The following is a 16,549-nucleotide window of genomic DNA, read 5'->3' as shown; positions in this document are numbered from 1 at the left end:
TTAAAAATTCACCTATGACCTCACATGGAAAAGGACCACAGTCTTTACAGAAATCCATCATCTCTCAAACAACCAGTTCTTTTCAATAAAGAATGCAAAACTTCTTTGTTCCTACTCTATCTTCACTACACACAGACATCCACTGGTCACACTTCTCTACTGTAACACTTCAAAAACTAAAAAATCACAATCAAACACCTCTTGGCCTTCTAATTCCAGACAAAATGATGCCGATTTCATTAACTCTTCATCACAGGCTCATTTTTCTAAACACATCCACATGGCAGCACCCCGACACTGACTTTCCTATCTGTTCTTCTAAATCTAAGACTTAAGATATTTACCCCAACAAAAAAGCCAGAGAAAGGCTTATTGGGAGAATCATATTGCAATTTCTGCACCTTAAATCTCTATTTCAAAATCTTTAAATACCCAGCCCTGGGATGTATATTCACAGGTCCCAGTTTCCATCATCTCATCCTAGACCTGGACCTTTCAAAGTTTTACACACCTGGGTGGTCCTCAAAGCATAGCCACGAGCTTTAGTTTTCTCCTTATAAGCCACTTGTTATTCTGTTTTTGTCTCAATACCATCTTCAGCTTTACTCAACAAATATCTCAGCATCAATTTCTGGACTATTATGGTATCTCACTCTGAATCAATACCGGCACTGAAAAAACTAGGGCTGGTTAATAGCCTTTCAAAGGGATGTTTTTATATGATTGTAAGAGCCTATTCCACATTCATGTTGCTATCATGCTTGTGGCACTAGATACATTGTAACAAATCACTGCATCAGGCTCTTTTAGATTCAGTGACTGGCTTTCATCACAATGCCGAGGAAACACCTTATACAAAAAGGAAAAAATTCAGAATATGAAATTACATCTATATATGACAACAGCTAAGACAATGTGGGTTAGAAATACACCATTTACGAAGTGGACTGCCAGGAGTTGGTGATGGACAGGGAGGCCTGGCGTGCTACAGTCCATGGGGTTGCAAAGAGTCGGACACGACTAAGTGACTGACCTGAACTAAACACTGCAATGGCCCACCTCTTAAGAGAACCAAGAAAAGGCAAGTTGTTCTCTTTCATTCCTAGGACATTTCCAGACTGACAAACCAGCTGTGACTACCTGGGGTTGCAGACATCAAAACAACTCCAGTTTTAGGAGACAAAGGTCCTTATGGTGACTGGGATTGGTCAAACAAACAGGTACATCCAAACACTGAAATAGGATATAGACAATAATATTCATTGCTCATTGCTTTGCAAAACTAACAGCTTTCAACTCTCTTTTACTTTAAGGCTCACTGCTCTCAGTTCAGTTCAGCTGCTCAGTCGTGTCTCACTCTTTGCTACCCCATGGACTGCAACATGCCAGGCCTCCCTGTCCATTGCCAACTCCCAGAGTTTACTAAACTCATGCCCATTGAGTCGGTGATGCCATCCAACCATCTCATCCTCTGTTGTCCCCTTCTCCTCCGGCCTTCAATCTTTCCCAGCATCAGCTCTTTTAGAATGAATCAGTTCTTTGCATCAGCTGGCCAAAGTATTGGGGTTTCAGCTTTAGCATCAGTCCTTCCAATGAATATTCAGGACTGATCTCCTTTAGGATTGACTGGTTGGATCTCCTTGCAGTCCAAGGGACTCTCAAGAGTCTTCTCCAACACCACAGTTCAAAAGCATCAATTCTTCAGCGCTCAGCTTTCTTGGTCCAACTCTCACATCCATACATGACTACTGGAAAAACCACAGCTTGGACTAGACAGACCTTTGTTGGCAAAGTAATGTCTCCGCTTTTTAATATACTGTCTAGGTCGCTCATAACTTTTTTTCCAAGGAGCAAGCATCTTTTAATTTCATGGCTACAGTCACCATCTGCAGTGATTTTGGAGCCCCCCCAAAAATAAAGTCTGACACTGTTTCCACTGTTTCCCCATCTATTTGCCATGAAGTGATGGGACCAGATGCCATGATCTTCGTTTTCTGAATGTTGAGCTTTAAGCCAACTTTTTCACTCTCCTCTTTCACTTTCATCAAGAGGCTCTTTAGTTCTTCTTCACTTTCTGCCATAAGGGTGGTATCATCTGCATATGTAAGTTATTGATATTTCTCCTGGCAATCTTGATTCCAGCTTGTGCTTCTTCCAGCCCATTGTTTCTCATGATGTACTCTGCATATAAGTTAAATAAGCAGGGTGACAATATACAGCCTTGACGTACTCCTTTACCAGTTTGGGACCAGTCTGTTGTTCCATGTCCAGTTCTAACTGTTGCTTCCTAACGCGCATACAGATTCCTCAGGAGGCAGGTCAGGTGGTTTGGTATTCCCATCTCTTGAAGAATTTTCCACAGTTTGTTGTGATCCACACAGTCAAAGGCTTTGGCATAGTCAATAAAGCAGATGTTTTTCTGGAACTCTTGCTTTTTCAATGATCCGATGGATGTTGGCAATTTGATCTATGGTTCCTCTGCCTTTTCTAAATCCAGCTTGAACACATGGAAGTTCACAGTTCACGTACTGTTGAAACCTGGCTTGGAGAATTTTTGAGCATTACTTCACTAGACTGTGAGATGAGTACAACTGTGCGGTAGTTTGATCATTCTTTGGTATTGCCTTTCTTTGGGACTGGAATGAAAACCGACCTTTTCCAGTCCTGTGGCCACTGCTGAGTTTTCCAAATTTGCTGGCATATTGAGTGCAGCACTTCTACAGCATCATCTTTTAGGATTTGAAATAGCTCAACTGGAATTCCATCACCTCTACTCGCTTTTCGTAGTGATACTCCCTAAGGCCCACTTGACTCCGCATTCCAGGATGTCTGGCTCTAGGCTGGTGATCACACCATTGTGATTATCTGGATCATGAAGATCTTTTTTGTATAGTTCTTCTGTGTATTCTTGCCACCTCTTCTTAATATCTTTTGCTCCTGTTAGACAAAACAGAATCTCACTGCTCTACTAGACAAAAAAAAAAAAAAATCTCTGGCCTTACTTTACCTCAAAGCCCCTATCTCTGGTGATGAACATGTCAGAGAAGCTGAATGACCAGCTCAAGGTCACATAACTATTCATGGACTAGAACCTTGGTTTCTACATTTCTCCTGCAGTTTTCTCTGCATCCAAAGTTATTTGCCTCTGCGTTTATTACCTATGCATTAGAGTTAGTTAGGGACTTTTAAAATGAAAAATGAATACCCACAGTAACAGATTTGTACTGACTCAAAAAAAAAACCTCCAAAGGCAGAACCATGAATAGGCTATAAAGCATGACTCAGATTCCTTATATAATTTCAACAGCCTCACCTTGCTTAACAGTGCAACCATTAAGTATTAAACATAAAGTGAGTAATAATCACTACACAGTTATCATACCATAAGGACTATAAACGGCCAGGTGTTCTGAGCACAGGAAACAAAAATGATAACTCACAATTAACTTCATTTTTGTTTTAATGGTATCATTCAAACTAGTAACATTTTAAAATTAGAACCTGGGTTAAGGGGGACTTCCCTGGTGGTCCAATGGTTAAGACTCAGCACTTCTAATGCAGGGGTTGTGGGTTTGATCCCTGGTCCGGGAACTAAGATCCCACATACCACATGGTAAGACCAAAAAATTAAAATAAAATAAAAATAAAATTAGAACATGGGTTAAGAGATACAAATAACTCAAGGCCTGGGGTAAGGAAGCCACTCTTAACAATGAGCCCTTTAAGTGTATGATGCACAGAGCAATGTTTTGTCTCTTAATTATCAGGTGTGTGCATTTAATACCATTTTTGAAATATCATGATGCCAGTTTTCCTGATTGACCGGAAAATGGTCACTATTTAGTGGTAAATGAGTGGCTACTCAGTTCTACATAACATTCACAACTCCTGGACACTAGCTGGTTGACACTTCTACTCATTCAATAAACATGTATCCAGTCCCTCTGCCATTTCAGGTACTCTAACATGAGCTGAAGGTCCAGCTCTATATGGCTCCTGTCCTCCTGGAATTCTCAGAGTAGGCAGGATATGAGTCACTTGATGCATTACCTAGAAGTCTTGAAGAATGTGCATAAGTCAGGAATTGGTTGATTCACACTTGGCACAGGGAAGGCACTACAAGAAGTGATTTTTTTTTTTTAAGTTGGAGGAGAGGTGAGTGGGTGGGTGGGTGGGCAGTGGTATGTCAGAAAGAAAACAGGATGTAGAAAAGGATTAAGAGTTAAACAAAATAAATAATAATAAATTAAAAGGTGAGGAAGATTAAGGAGGCCTGTTGCAGATGCTCTATAAATAATATGACAGGAATTAAATTTAGCATAGGATGAATACAATTCCTTCTCAAAACCAGTAACTTCTGCCTTTACCTTACATGTAACTATTGTCATTTCAGAATCATCACGGTGCGCAGCACCCCGCTTCAGTAAAATGACTCTGTAACTTTTAAACACTCATTAAAGGTGCTATTTATCAAGAGATCCAAAATTCTATTTCCTTTCTTGTCGACTAATGAGATTTCCAACTCCAATTAACTTAGCAGCTAAATAATAGCTTCAACAACTAATCTTTTATGTAGATATGTATAGTAAATTGCTGTGTAATTTTCTTTCTTTACAGTGATCAAGCGGTTTTCAGTGATTCTCATCTTTTCATGTCTTAAGCAACGTATCACGAACCATCTTAAAGTCGGGACTTCTCCCGCTGGAAATTTGGCCCTGTAAAAGTCTCGTGCGTTTAAACAGGGCGCATGTTTGGCAAACACACACACACACACATACTCTCCCGCCTGCGTTCCTGGGCCTGTCATCACCGAGGGGGTGCAGCTGTCAGGACTGGATGACAACCTGAAGGGCGTGTGGAAGGGGACCAGAGAAACTCACACGCTTTGATTGAGAGTGACAGGCAGGAGACTCCGGCTCTCACTTTTGGGCGCATCCAGGGACATTCCCGCGGGGGACCTCCCACGGAGGGGGTGCAGTGTCTCCGGTAAACTCAGTCCTCGGGGAGTTCGGGGGACAGGGCTGGTCTGGACTCCGGCCCAGGGGAACCGTGGTCGGGGGCGGGGCTCCCGTGGACCCTGGGGCCGGCCGACTCCCCGCCCCCGCCCCAGCTAGGCCGTACCTGTCCCGCAGCCCTTGCTGGAGGTGGGCCACCTGCTCGTAGTAGTCGGGGCTCGGAAGCGCGGAAGCGCCGCGCGTCCGGCCGCCGCGGCCGCTCCGCTCAGCCATGGGACGGTTGTGGTCCTGGTTGTCCCCGGCGACGGCCCCAACATGCACCGCGAGCCGACACGGCGCCCCGACGCCGCGCAGGAGGCGGGGCTCGGCTCCGTGGAGGGGCGGGGCAGACGGCCAGGAGGGGCGGGGAGCGGCGCCGTGAGGGGCGGGGCAAACAGCCTCGGGGGAGGGACGCCGTGCAGGGGCGGGGCAGACGGCCAAGAGGGCTGGGGCGAGGAGCTGTGGAGGGCGGGGCACACCCCTCGGGGTCGGGACGCCCTGCAGGGGCGCGGCTGACGGAGAGGGGCGGGACAGACGGCCAAGAGGGGCGAGACAGACGGCCAAGAGGGGCGGGGCGCCTCGGAAGAGGGCGGGCCGAGTCTGCACGCGGGTGGTGGAGAGGCGGGCTTGTAACTTGGTGTCCATGGCCTCACTGCACTCCCCCGCCCCGAGACTGGGGCTTTCCTCTCCTCTAACCGTTCGGAGTTCTCTTAGGAGAGACCCTGGCCCTCCTTCGGACGGGGCCCCCTTCTCTGAAGGCCAGGTCTGAAGATGACCTCTGATCCTCTCGCCTCCACGGGTAGAGAGGATGGAGCCTGGGCTAGAGTAATCCCGTGATGGGTGTATTTTGCGGGGGTGGGCATCAAACTGCTTTAATTTGACTAGGTGCATACACTCCTTCCCTCCCTTCTTCCCAGAATTTGCTGAGTGTTGGCATCCCTAAGGGCGCAGCGGGTAAAGAATCCGCCAGACTTGCAGGGATCTAGATTTGATCCCTGGGTAAGGACAATCCCCCGGAGAAGGGAATGGCTACCCCCTCCCACTTTCCTTGCCTGGGAAATCGCATGGACAGAGGAGCCTAGCAGGCTGTATAGTCCATGGGGCAGCAAAGGGTCAGATGGGACGGAGTAACTAACACTCTTTTTTCACTGAATGGCCTAGTGGTTTTCCCTACTTTTTTCAATGTAAGCCTGAATTTTGCAGTAAAGGGCTCATTTTCTGAGCCACAGTCAGCTGCAAACATAATCTAATTTTGATATTGACCATCTGGTGGGTGATATCCATGTGTAGAGTCATCTCTTGTATTGGCAGAAAAGGGTGTTTGATATGATCAGAATATTCTTTTGACAAAACCCTGTAAGCCTTTGCCTGCTTCATTTTGCACCCCAAAGCCAAACTTGCCTGTTATTCTAGATATCTCTTGACTTCCTACTTTTACATTCCAATCCCCTGTGATGAAAAGAAAATCTTTTTTTGGTGTTGGTTCTGGAAGGTGTTGTAGGGCTTCATAGAAGTGGTCACCTTTAGCTTCTTTGGCATCAGTGGTTGGGGCATAGACTTGGATTACTGTGTTGTTGAATGGTTTGCCTTGGAAATAAATTGAGACCATTCTGTCATTTTTGAGGTTGCATCCAAGTACTGCATTTCTGACTGTTGTTGACTACGAGGGACAACTCTTGTTGACTATGGACTTGTTGACTACTCCATGTCTTCTGAGGAATTCTTGCCCACAGTAGTAGATATAATGGTCATCTGAATTAAATTCGTCCATTCCTGTCCATTTTACTGTGCTGATTCCTAAAATGTCAATATTCACTCTTGCCATCTCCTGCTGACCACGCCCAATTTACCTTGATTCATGAACCTAACATTCTAGGTTCCTATGCAATATTGTTCTTTACAGCATTGGGCTTTGCTTATCATCACCAGACACATCCACAACTGAGCTTCGTTTCTGCCTTGGCCTAGTCGCTTCATTCTTCCTGGGGCTATTAGTAATTGTCATAACTTTTGGCCTTTTCATACTGTTCACATGGTTCTCACAGCAAGAATACAAGAGTGGGTTGCCATTTCCTCCTCTAGTGGACCATGTTTTGTCAGAACTCTTCACTATGACCCCGCTGTCTTGAATGGCCCTGCATGGCATGGCTCATAGCTTCACTGAGTTACACAAGTCCCTTTGCCATGACACGGCTGAAAGGGTATGTGCCCATACCAGCACTTAAATGCAGAACAAAACATGAAAAAGACAAAATGCTCAGTCCTCAGCAACTGTGTTCAACCCTGACAGTAGAACCCTATTACTTGAAAGTCTGTGCTCCCGCTCAGGCTGTGGCTAAGGCTGCAGGTTCCTTTACTGTTTGGTGAAGATGGGAACTTCCTAGCAAGTTGCTTGCAAAGTTGACGTTTCTGCACAGAGCTGGGTGGACAATACTTCATGTGGGACTTTGGAGCCTGCTGCTTTTTCCGCTGTCCAGTTGTGTGACCACGTACAAATCACCTCTTCATGCTCAGGGTTCCTCATGTGTAAAACTGGGAGGCCGTTACTGCAGGACCTGCCAGTGTTGTTTCTATAATGATAAGATTCATTAGTGTGTATGAGTGTTTAGAAGGGGGCCCAGGACATAGGAAGAAGAATCCATTTTTATCATCATCATCATCACTCATTTGGGGGAAAACTTCCTGAAGAACAATAACTGTTCTCTAAAACCCACAGGAAAAAAGAAGCTGTAGGATTTCTTTAGTTTCTTATTCTTCACTTCTTTTGTTTTCTTTCTTGGCTATTAATTTCACTTACTTGTGTGCCAGATGTGACTTAAACTAGGAAATAAATCACCAGCAGAAGAGATGGTCCATTCAAAGGTATGCAAGGAAACCCGTAAAAGAGGGGATATATGTATACGTATAGCTGATTCACTTTTCTGTACAGTAGAAACTAGCAAGTATACTCCAATAAAATTTTTAAAATAAATAAAATAGTTACTCAGCCTCCTTTTCGCATATGTTAGGTCCAGAGCAAGAGAATGAATGGAGACCTGCATGCCATCTGTCCAAATATTAACCAATTATAAATCAAGATGACAAAATGTTGATAAAATATGTTCTCTCCTACCTTGTCCAAGGTGCCTTCATAAAAGGGAGAATTCCTGCAGGGTCTTTTAAGTCCTTGGAAAGGAGCTTAGGCCCCTTTGACCAGGAGATGTCAGGGTGGTGGACACCTGGAGTCTGTCCTAGAAGGGTGTGTGTATGTGTTTATGAGACCTCCAGGCAAGCATGTCCCCTAGCCCTGGGGCCTCCTCCCCTTGGATGGAGTGGCATGAATAGACAAAGGCCAGAGCAGGCTCTGTAACATATAGAAGCCAGAGCAGGGGCCTTCTGCCTGAATCTAAGGGTAGTACTTAAGTTACTTTTATTTAGTTGTTAGAGCAAATCATTATACCAAGTTGATCCCATGGTAGTGAGCAAAGGTTTACCTTACAAATTTTACTGCAAACAATATTCTACTACAACCCTGGCAAAAAACAAATGCATGTTTGACAATACTCTATATAGGTCCATCCCTACCAATATTAGTTTTTAAGGAAAAAAAATCCCCAAACAATATAATTAATTATTTTTAGCAAATACACAGAGTAAGCAGATTAAGCAGTCTTTTAGCATCCCAGATTTTTATTAGGCCATTTTAGGAGAGTCTAAAATTAAGTATAATTAAACAGTAAATAGATAATTCAAAATCATTGTAATTTGCATTCTTGGGCTGATTTATTAATGACATATGACAAACCTAGGTGCAGGATCTGTTTATTAACAATAACACCTAGCAAACTAAATGAATATTTTTAGAGTATTTATGCTAAAATTATGCATTCTCAGTGGTGACAGACTTTTAATATACCGTTCTTCACTTTGAATATTTAATTTTCTGGAGCACTCTCCTTTACTCTAGTGCTCTTAAGTCCCTTTATATTAGGAGAGCTGATTTCTGTAAGCACCTCTGCTCTTAGCTTATGTGGACCACAGGCCATCATGTCTTCCTTGATGGGCAAGGTTTCTTACAAGCCACAGAATGGCTTGTTGGAAAGCCACAGAATTTCTTAGTTGGAAATTAGTTGAGGAATGTAGCCTCAGGTTCTTGTTTTTCAGAGGAGGAGAAAGGTATGGGTCAGATAAGGGACTTGGCAAAGGTGATGCAATCAGTCACTTATGTAATATTAATGAGCTAGTTCCAAAGATGGTTCCCTAATAGTCTCATTAAGCAAACAGCAAAAAAGCCACTCTCTAATCCTGCTAGTCATATGGATCTTAGAGTGACTCTTAGGAAGTTGCCATTTTTGTAGCTCTGAAACAGTTGAATCAATGGATGGAAAATTGATTTCAGAAATATGCTGAAATTAACATTATACATTTTAAAATGTGAACACCATGTGAACATTTTAAAATTAAATTCTCTGTATTTGAGTCAATAACTGCTTGGACATTATACTAGTTTCCCAGGGCTACCATGATAGAGTACCACACACTGGGTGGCTTAAATAGCAGAAATTCATGGTGTCATAGTTCTGGCGGTCAGAAGTCTGAGATCAGGGTGTTGGCAGGAATGACTCCTCCTGAGAGCAGTGAGGGAGCACCTATCCCAATGACTCCTCCTGAGAGCAGTGAGGGAGCACCTATCCCAATGACTCCTCCTGAGAGCAGTGAGGGAGCATCTATCCCATGCCACTCGTCCAGCTTCTGTGGCTTGCTGGCCGTCTTCTGCATTCCCTGGCTTGTGGCTGCATCACTGAATCCTTGCCTGTATCTTCACATGGCATTCCCCCTGTGTGTCTGTGTGTTTCCAAATGTCCCCTTTTATAAGGATACCAGTCATGTTGGATTAGGGGCTCACCTTCCTCCAGTATAACCTCATCTTCACTGATTATTCCTGCAATGCCTCTACTTTGAAAGAAAGTCACATTCTTAGATACTGGGAGCTATGACTTCAACATATAAATTGGGGGCATGGTTAGAGTGTAAGTGATTCAACCCATAATAGACATGAACACAGGAAAGTATCATTTTGCAATCACTGCACAGTTTGTAAGTAGAGATGACTCAAAAAATTAGAAAGTGGGAGAAAGTCCACAGCATCACACACACACACACACACACACACACACACACACACACACACACATATATGTCTTTAGCCACTATATATATATTTATGTCTTTAGCCACTCCTGCCACTGAGTGCCTACACCAGTGCAAACCCATGAGAGTCCTCATTTAAACCCCATGAGAGTACTTTGAGTGCCCTGCAAGTTTAAGCAACTGGCCTAACATCACACTGCCACCATGTTCTTGGCCAGTTAGTGGTAGTGTTGAAATTCAAACACAGACTTTTTCAATTCCCAAGTCTATCCTTTCTTAGCCTCCATTCTATATGGCCTTGAAACTCACCTTAGTTACTGATCTTTTTTTATTTTTCTTGAAAGAGATGTGTAAAGAATATACTATGTGACCCAGAAGGGTTTTTAAATATACATAGTTTATTGTTTGGGAAAGCAGTATTTCTTGACACAGAATGCTTTTTCTACATACTGTGATAGATCACTGTGTGGTTGCCATTGTGTTAATTTTCCTCCTTAGCCTTCAGAAAGACTACATTTCTCATTCTTTCTAGCAGTGAGTTGGGTCTATTTGACCCAATCTGGGCAGTAAAACTGAGCAAAAGAGAGGCAGCCACTTCCAGACCTGAACATCCTGTCCTATCTTTCCCACTTTTCACTAGGTGACCAGTTGGATGTAAAATAAGAGATAAGAGGCCCTGGAAGAAGAGTGAGTGGCTATAAAGAGCATAGGACTGTAACTTAGGCAAGAAGTATACCTTTACTGTGTTGAGTCACTGATCTTTTGGGGTTGTTTGTTTCAGCAGCTAGCATTACTCATCCTGACCCATACACAAACATTCCATATGCAAGAGTTACACAGATGCATCAAACTGTCTTTCTGCAGCATCCTCAATGAGAATTTATGTGACTCTCTAGATGGAAAAGGAGATGGCAAAAGTAGAACTCTGAGATTCAATGAGAGTCAATGTCTGAGGAGAGAGGCTTAGGTAGCAAAGGTAAAACTAAAGTGAAGAGACATCTAGAGCAGCTCTGCCTACTGGGACCTTTGGCAATGATGGAAATGTTCTACTCTGTACTGTACAATATGGTAGCCACCAGCCACGTGTGACTATTGAGCACTTGAATGTAGTTAGTGCAAGCCTTGGACTTAAATTTGAATCTCATTTTATTTTAATTTGCTAAAGTTAATATTTTAGGATCATGTATCTAATGGCTTCTACATAGAACAGTGAAGATCTAGAAATAAAGTAGAAAGATGGTCAAGCATGGTGGGGGAGAGGTGGAGATCATAACTCATCAGGAAGTAGAAAGTAGAAGGAGAGATGCCATCCTTGGTGGAAGGTAATAGTGATCAAGAGGAGAAGTATGGTCATTAATTTTATGCGTCAACTTGGTTAGGCCATCAGTTCAGTTCAGTTGCTCAGTCGTGTCTGACTCTTTGCAACCCCATGAATCGCAGCACACCAGGCCTCCCTGTCTATCACCAACTCCTAGAGTTTACCCAAACTCATGTCCATCGAGTCGGTGATGCCATCCAGCCATCTCATCCTCTGTCGTCCCCTTCTCTTTCTGCCCCCAATCCCTCCCAGCATCAGGGTCTTTTCCAGTGAGTCAACTCTTCGCATGAGGTGGCCAAAGTATTGGAGTTTCAGCTTCAACATCAGTCCTTCCAATGAACACCCAGGACTGGTCTCCTTTAGGATGGACTGGTTGGACCTCCTTGCAGTCCAAGGGACTCTCAAGAGTCTTCTCCAACACCACAGTTCAAAAGCATCAATTCTTCAGCGCTCAGCTATCTTCACAGTCCAACTCTCACATCCATACATGACCACTGGAAAAACCACAGCCTTGACTAGACGGACCTTTGTTGGCAAAGTAATGTCTCTGCTTTTGAATATGCTATCTAGGTTGGTCATAACTCTCCTTCCAAGGGGTAAGCATCTTTTAATTTCATGGATGAAATCACCATCTGCAGTGATTTTGGAGCCCCCAAAAATAAAATCTGACACTGTTTCCACTGTTTCCCCATCTATTTTGCCATGAGGTGATGGGACTAGATGCCATGATCTTCGTTTTCTGAATGTTGAGCTTTTAATGTTTAAGCCAGCTTTTTCATTCTCCTCTTTCACTTTCATCAAGAGGCTTTTTAGTTCCTCTTCACTTTCTGCCATAAGGGTGGTGTCCTCTGCATATCTGCATATGGTTAGGCCATAGTGCTCCTTGTTCGGTCACATACCAGTCTAGATGTTGCTGTGCATGTATTTTTTAGATTTCAATCTGTAGATTTTGAGTAAAACAGATTGCTCTTCATAATTCAGGTGAAAGTGTTGGTCGCTCAGTCGTGCCTGATCTTTGTGACCCCATGCACTGTAGCTTGCCAGGCTCTGCTGTCCATGGAGTTTTCCAGACAAGAATACTGAAATGGGTTGCCATTTCCTTCTCCAATAATGTGGGTGGGCCTCATCTAAATTAGTTGAAGGTCTTCAGAGAAAAGACTGAAGTCCCCAGAATAAAAAGGAATTCTGCTTCCAGACTGCTTGTGTTCAGACTCAAGACTGCAACATCATCCTCTGTTGTTATGTCCAGTCTGCAGACCTGCCCAATGGACTTAGCTCTTTCTGGTCCCGATAACTGCATAGGCCAATTCCTTAAAAATTCATCTCTCTCTCGCTCTGTCTAGATATAGATTTAAGTGCACCTTGGAGACATTGCAAGTTCAGTTCCAGACAACCTCAATAAAGCAAATATTGCAATAAAGCAAGTCAAACAAGTGTTTTGGTTTCCCAGTACATATGTTTACACTTTACTGGAGTCTATTAAGTGTGAAGCAGTATTATATCTTAAAAAAACAATGTACATACCTTAATTAAAAATATTTTATTGCTAAAAAAATGCTTGCCATCATCTGAGCCTTCAGTGAGTTATATTTTTTTCAATAGTAACATGAAAGAACACTGAATGCAGATCACCATCACAAATATAATAATTTAAAATTTTGAAATATTGAGAGGATTACTGAAATTTAACACAGAGGCATGAAATAAGCAAGTACTACTAGAAAAATAGCATCCATAGACTTGCTTGGTGCCGGGTGCCACAGACCTTCGATTTGTAAAAAACCCAGTATCTGCAGAGTGCAATGAAGTGAAGCACAAAACAATGAGGTATGTCTGTGTGTCTATCTATCTATCATACTGGGTCTGTCTCTCTGGAAAAGCCTGACTAATTAACACAGCAATATATGAAGTTAGTAAGAGCATTTGGTTCTAAGGCATTCATAGTAGCTAATTTGAAAACAATAAGAATTGTGTTCAAATTCCAGTAAAGTGAAAACATAGATTTCCTCATCTGACTTCATATCATGTCAACCAACAATTATTGTGTAAGTCTCTAAATTATGTAAATTCTATGGAAGCTAAATAACAACTGAAAAATAGAATAACAGAGTCACTGAATGGCTGTACTAGAAACTTGCTGCTTAAAGGAACTGGGCTCCCTCTGCCCTATAGCCCTTGCAAACCTAGAGTTTCCCTGAAATCCCTGAATTTGTGCTTCCATGAGGTTTCTAGGATCCTCCCATTGTTGACAAAGGAGTCATCAGAGGCGATAGATTTGGAATGACAAACCCTGCACCATAGGACTGGATGGTGGCTTGGTTCCACCTGGCTGAGGATTATCTGGATCCCTGGTTGCGCATGTGAACTATCTTTGAATCCTGAGAATCTCCTTAAAATTCATTTGGTGGATTTCATAATTGGATGCCACTTGGATGCACTTCTTGCCAAGGTTCAACAATACTCCTAACTACAAGGATGGGAAACAAAGGGATGTGCTGCTCTTAAAACTCCAAGACAGGTTGAAACCAAAGGATTCTCCATAATAAATACCATTGAGTTTGATGACTATGTGATCGTGTTTACCAGGTGACAGGGCACTGGGTGTAGAATGCTCTACTTTTCACATCGTCTGCAATTATCCATGGCTCGTGTCTTTGTAGAAACGTCGGCTTTATTCATTCTTGGGGCACCTGGATGGTGACCGCCACCCAGAACACCCTGCCTGAGGCAATAAACAGTTGCTATTGTGTCCTAGAAAAGACACAGAATACAGAGGCTGAGGATTTGGGCTCCCCTCTGTGTGGTATACTATCACCTCCTCTCACAAGCTGTGTGACCTTGCTGCTGCTGTTGCTGCTAAGTCGCTTCAGTCGTGTCCGACTCTGTGCGACCCCATAAACGGCAGACCACCAGGCTCCCCCGTCCCTGGGATTCTCTTTTGTGTGACCTTAGGCAGCTTACTTAACCCTGCTGTACTTCAAATTCCTCATTTGCAAAATGAGGAATAGTGACAGACTCTAATTCCTCATTTGCAAAATGAGGAATAGTGACAGACTCTTGAGAGTCCCTTGGACTGCAAGGAGATCAAACCAGTCAATACTAAAGGAAATCAACCCTGAATATTCATCGGAAAGACTGATACTGCGGCTGAAACTCCAATACTTTGGCCACCTGATGCAAAGACACAGCTTAGCAAGTGCTTCCTATCAGCTATGCAGCTCTGTGACATTTCTTAACATCTTAAATATTTCACTTTGCTGATTTAAAGTGAGAGTACTGAATTTTTATTTAATAAATTTTATAATTTAATAGGGAGAGGGCAATGGCACCCCACTCCAGTACTAAGTAATAAGCTAATTTCTACTGTAAAAATAGCCTAGAAATAGACAATTAAAAATTAAATTCTACTTTAATTTTTATTGAGTAAATAATATATTATTAAACAGTTTTACTTAATAAATAATAAGTTATTGATAAATATGTGTTTGATCAGTAATAAATTGTTTATCAGAAAATTCTGCTTAATAAATAATAAAATTAATACATAGTTTTATTTATTAGGGCTTCCCTTAAATAATTTTTATTGATTTCCTTTATTTATTTGTGTGGCGAGAGGAAGTAACATTTGAGAAACTCTTAGAACAGCCTCGGCAAATAGAAGACATTCATTAAGCAATGGTTCCCACATCTCTTGGAGAGGCGATAGATTTGGAATGACAAACCCTGCACCATAGGACTGGATGACAAAGAGCATTCCTACTTTCCTAGGACTTTCCCATGTCACCAAAGTGGAATGGTGACTGCTTCATTTTTTTAGTGTGTGTGTGTGCACCCTGGTAAACAGCATCATACAGTTCATATGAACAGAGGCTCTTCCTAGCTGTTTACATACATCATCCCATTTTCCAGATGAGGAGTCTGGGACACAGCAAGGGTAAGCCATCCAGCCAAGGCCACACAGCTCAAGAGAGGAGGTATGGTGCTGCAACCCACACCAGACAGCACAGAGCCCAAGCTCTCAGCCTCCATCTTCCCCGGCTTCTCACAATGGCAAGTGTCTATGGGTGCAGGGAAATAGGAGGGAGTGGGCCGCTGCCCCTGGAGCAGAAGCTGGCATGGGTGTGTGAAGGTGTGACAGAGGCATCGCTTCTTCCTGGAATGGACTTTTTGAGGTTGGACTCAACTGGAATCTTGTTTTTTTTGGCTGGGCTAAGTCTTCCTGGAGGCATGTGGACTCTCTAGCTGTAGCATGTGGGTTTAGTTGCCCAGTGCCATGTGGGATCTTAGTTCCTCAACCAGGGATCAAAGCTGAGTCCCCTCCATTGGAAGGTACAGTCTTAACCACTCAAACACCAGGAAAGTCCTTCAGCTATTTAAATAATGCACAGTGAGTATTTGAAAGCAATGGTTCACTACCATAAGTCAACTTCAAGTCTTCTGCAGAGAGAGAGATTGGCATCTATTTCTCTGGAATTCTTCAGCCCAGCTTTGGGACCAAAACCCAGCCCAGAGAACCATCCCAAAATACTGGCTGATGGGACAATGTAGCCATTTTAAAAAACTGAGGTATATTAGCACAGGGAACTATATTCAGTATCCTGTGATAAACCACAATGGAAAAGAATATTTAAAAAAAGAATGCATAGGTGTATAACTGAGTCACCTTGTACAGCAGAGATTGACACAACATTGTATTAACAAATCAACTCTACTTCAATAAGAACAATAGTTAAAAATAAAAATAAAAACCTCCCAAAAATTGAGGTATAGTTTATAGAAGAGAAAATTCACCATTTGAAAGTGTACAGTTCAGTGGTGTTTAGCATATCCATCAAGTTGTGCAACCATCACAATTATCAAATTCTAGAACATTTATCACCCACTAAAGATGCTTACTCCTTGGAAGGAAAGTTATGACCAACCTAGATAGCATATTGAAAAGCAGAGACATTATTTTGCCAACAAAGGTCTGTCTAGTCAAGGCTATGGTTTTTCCAGTAGTCATGTATGGATATGAGAGTCGGACTATAAAGAAAGCTGAGCACCACAAAATTGATGCTTTTAAACTATGGTGTTGGAGAAGACTCTTCAGAGTCCCTTGGACTGC

At 42.7% G+C, this 16,549-nt stretch overlaps 1 protein-coding gene across 2 annotated transcripts in view; it reads right to left on the bottom strand.

Annotated features, from left to right (window-relative positions):
- Window positions 1-5,252, bottom strand: part of KIZ (kizuna centrosomal protein) — an 87,909-nt gene extending 82,657 nt beyond the window's left edge. For both annotated transcript variants that reach the window (XM_052651020.1, XM_052651021.1), the window contains exon 1: window positions 5,122-5,252. In XM_052651020.1, coding sequence (XP_052506980.1) covers window positions 5,122-5,228 — 107 coding nt within the window. In that variant the 5' untranslated portion in view covers window positions 5,229-5,252. The remainder of the gene's footprint in view (window positions 1-5,121) is intronic.
- Between the last annotated feature and the right edge of the window lie 11,297 nt (window positions 5,253-16,549).

This window comes from Budorcas taxicolor, chromosome 13 (assembly GCF_023091745.1).
Source record: "Budorcas taxicolor isolate Tak-1 chromosome 13, Takin1.1, whole genome shotgun sequence".
Lineage (NCBI taxonomy): Eukaryota > Metazoa > Chordata > Mammalia > Artiodactyla > Bovidae > Budorcas > Budorcas taxicolor.
This window is presented reverse-complemented; position numbering and strand designations above follow the sequence as displayed.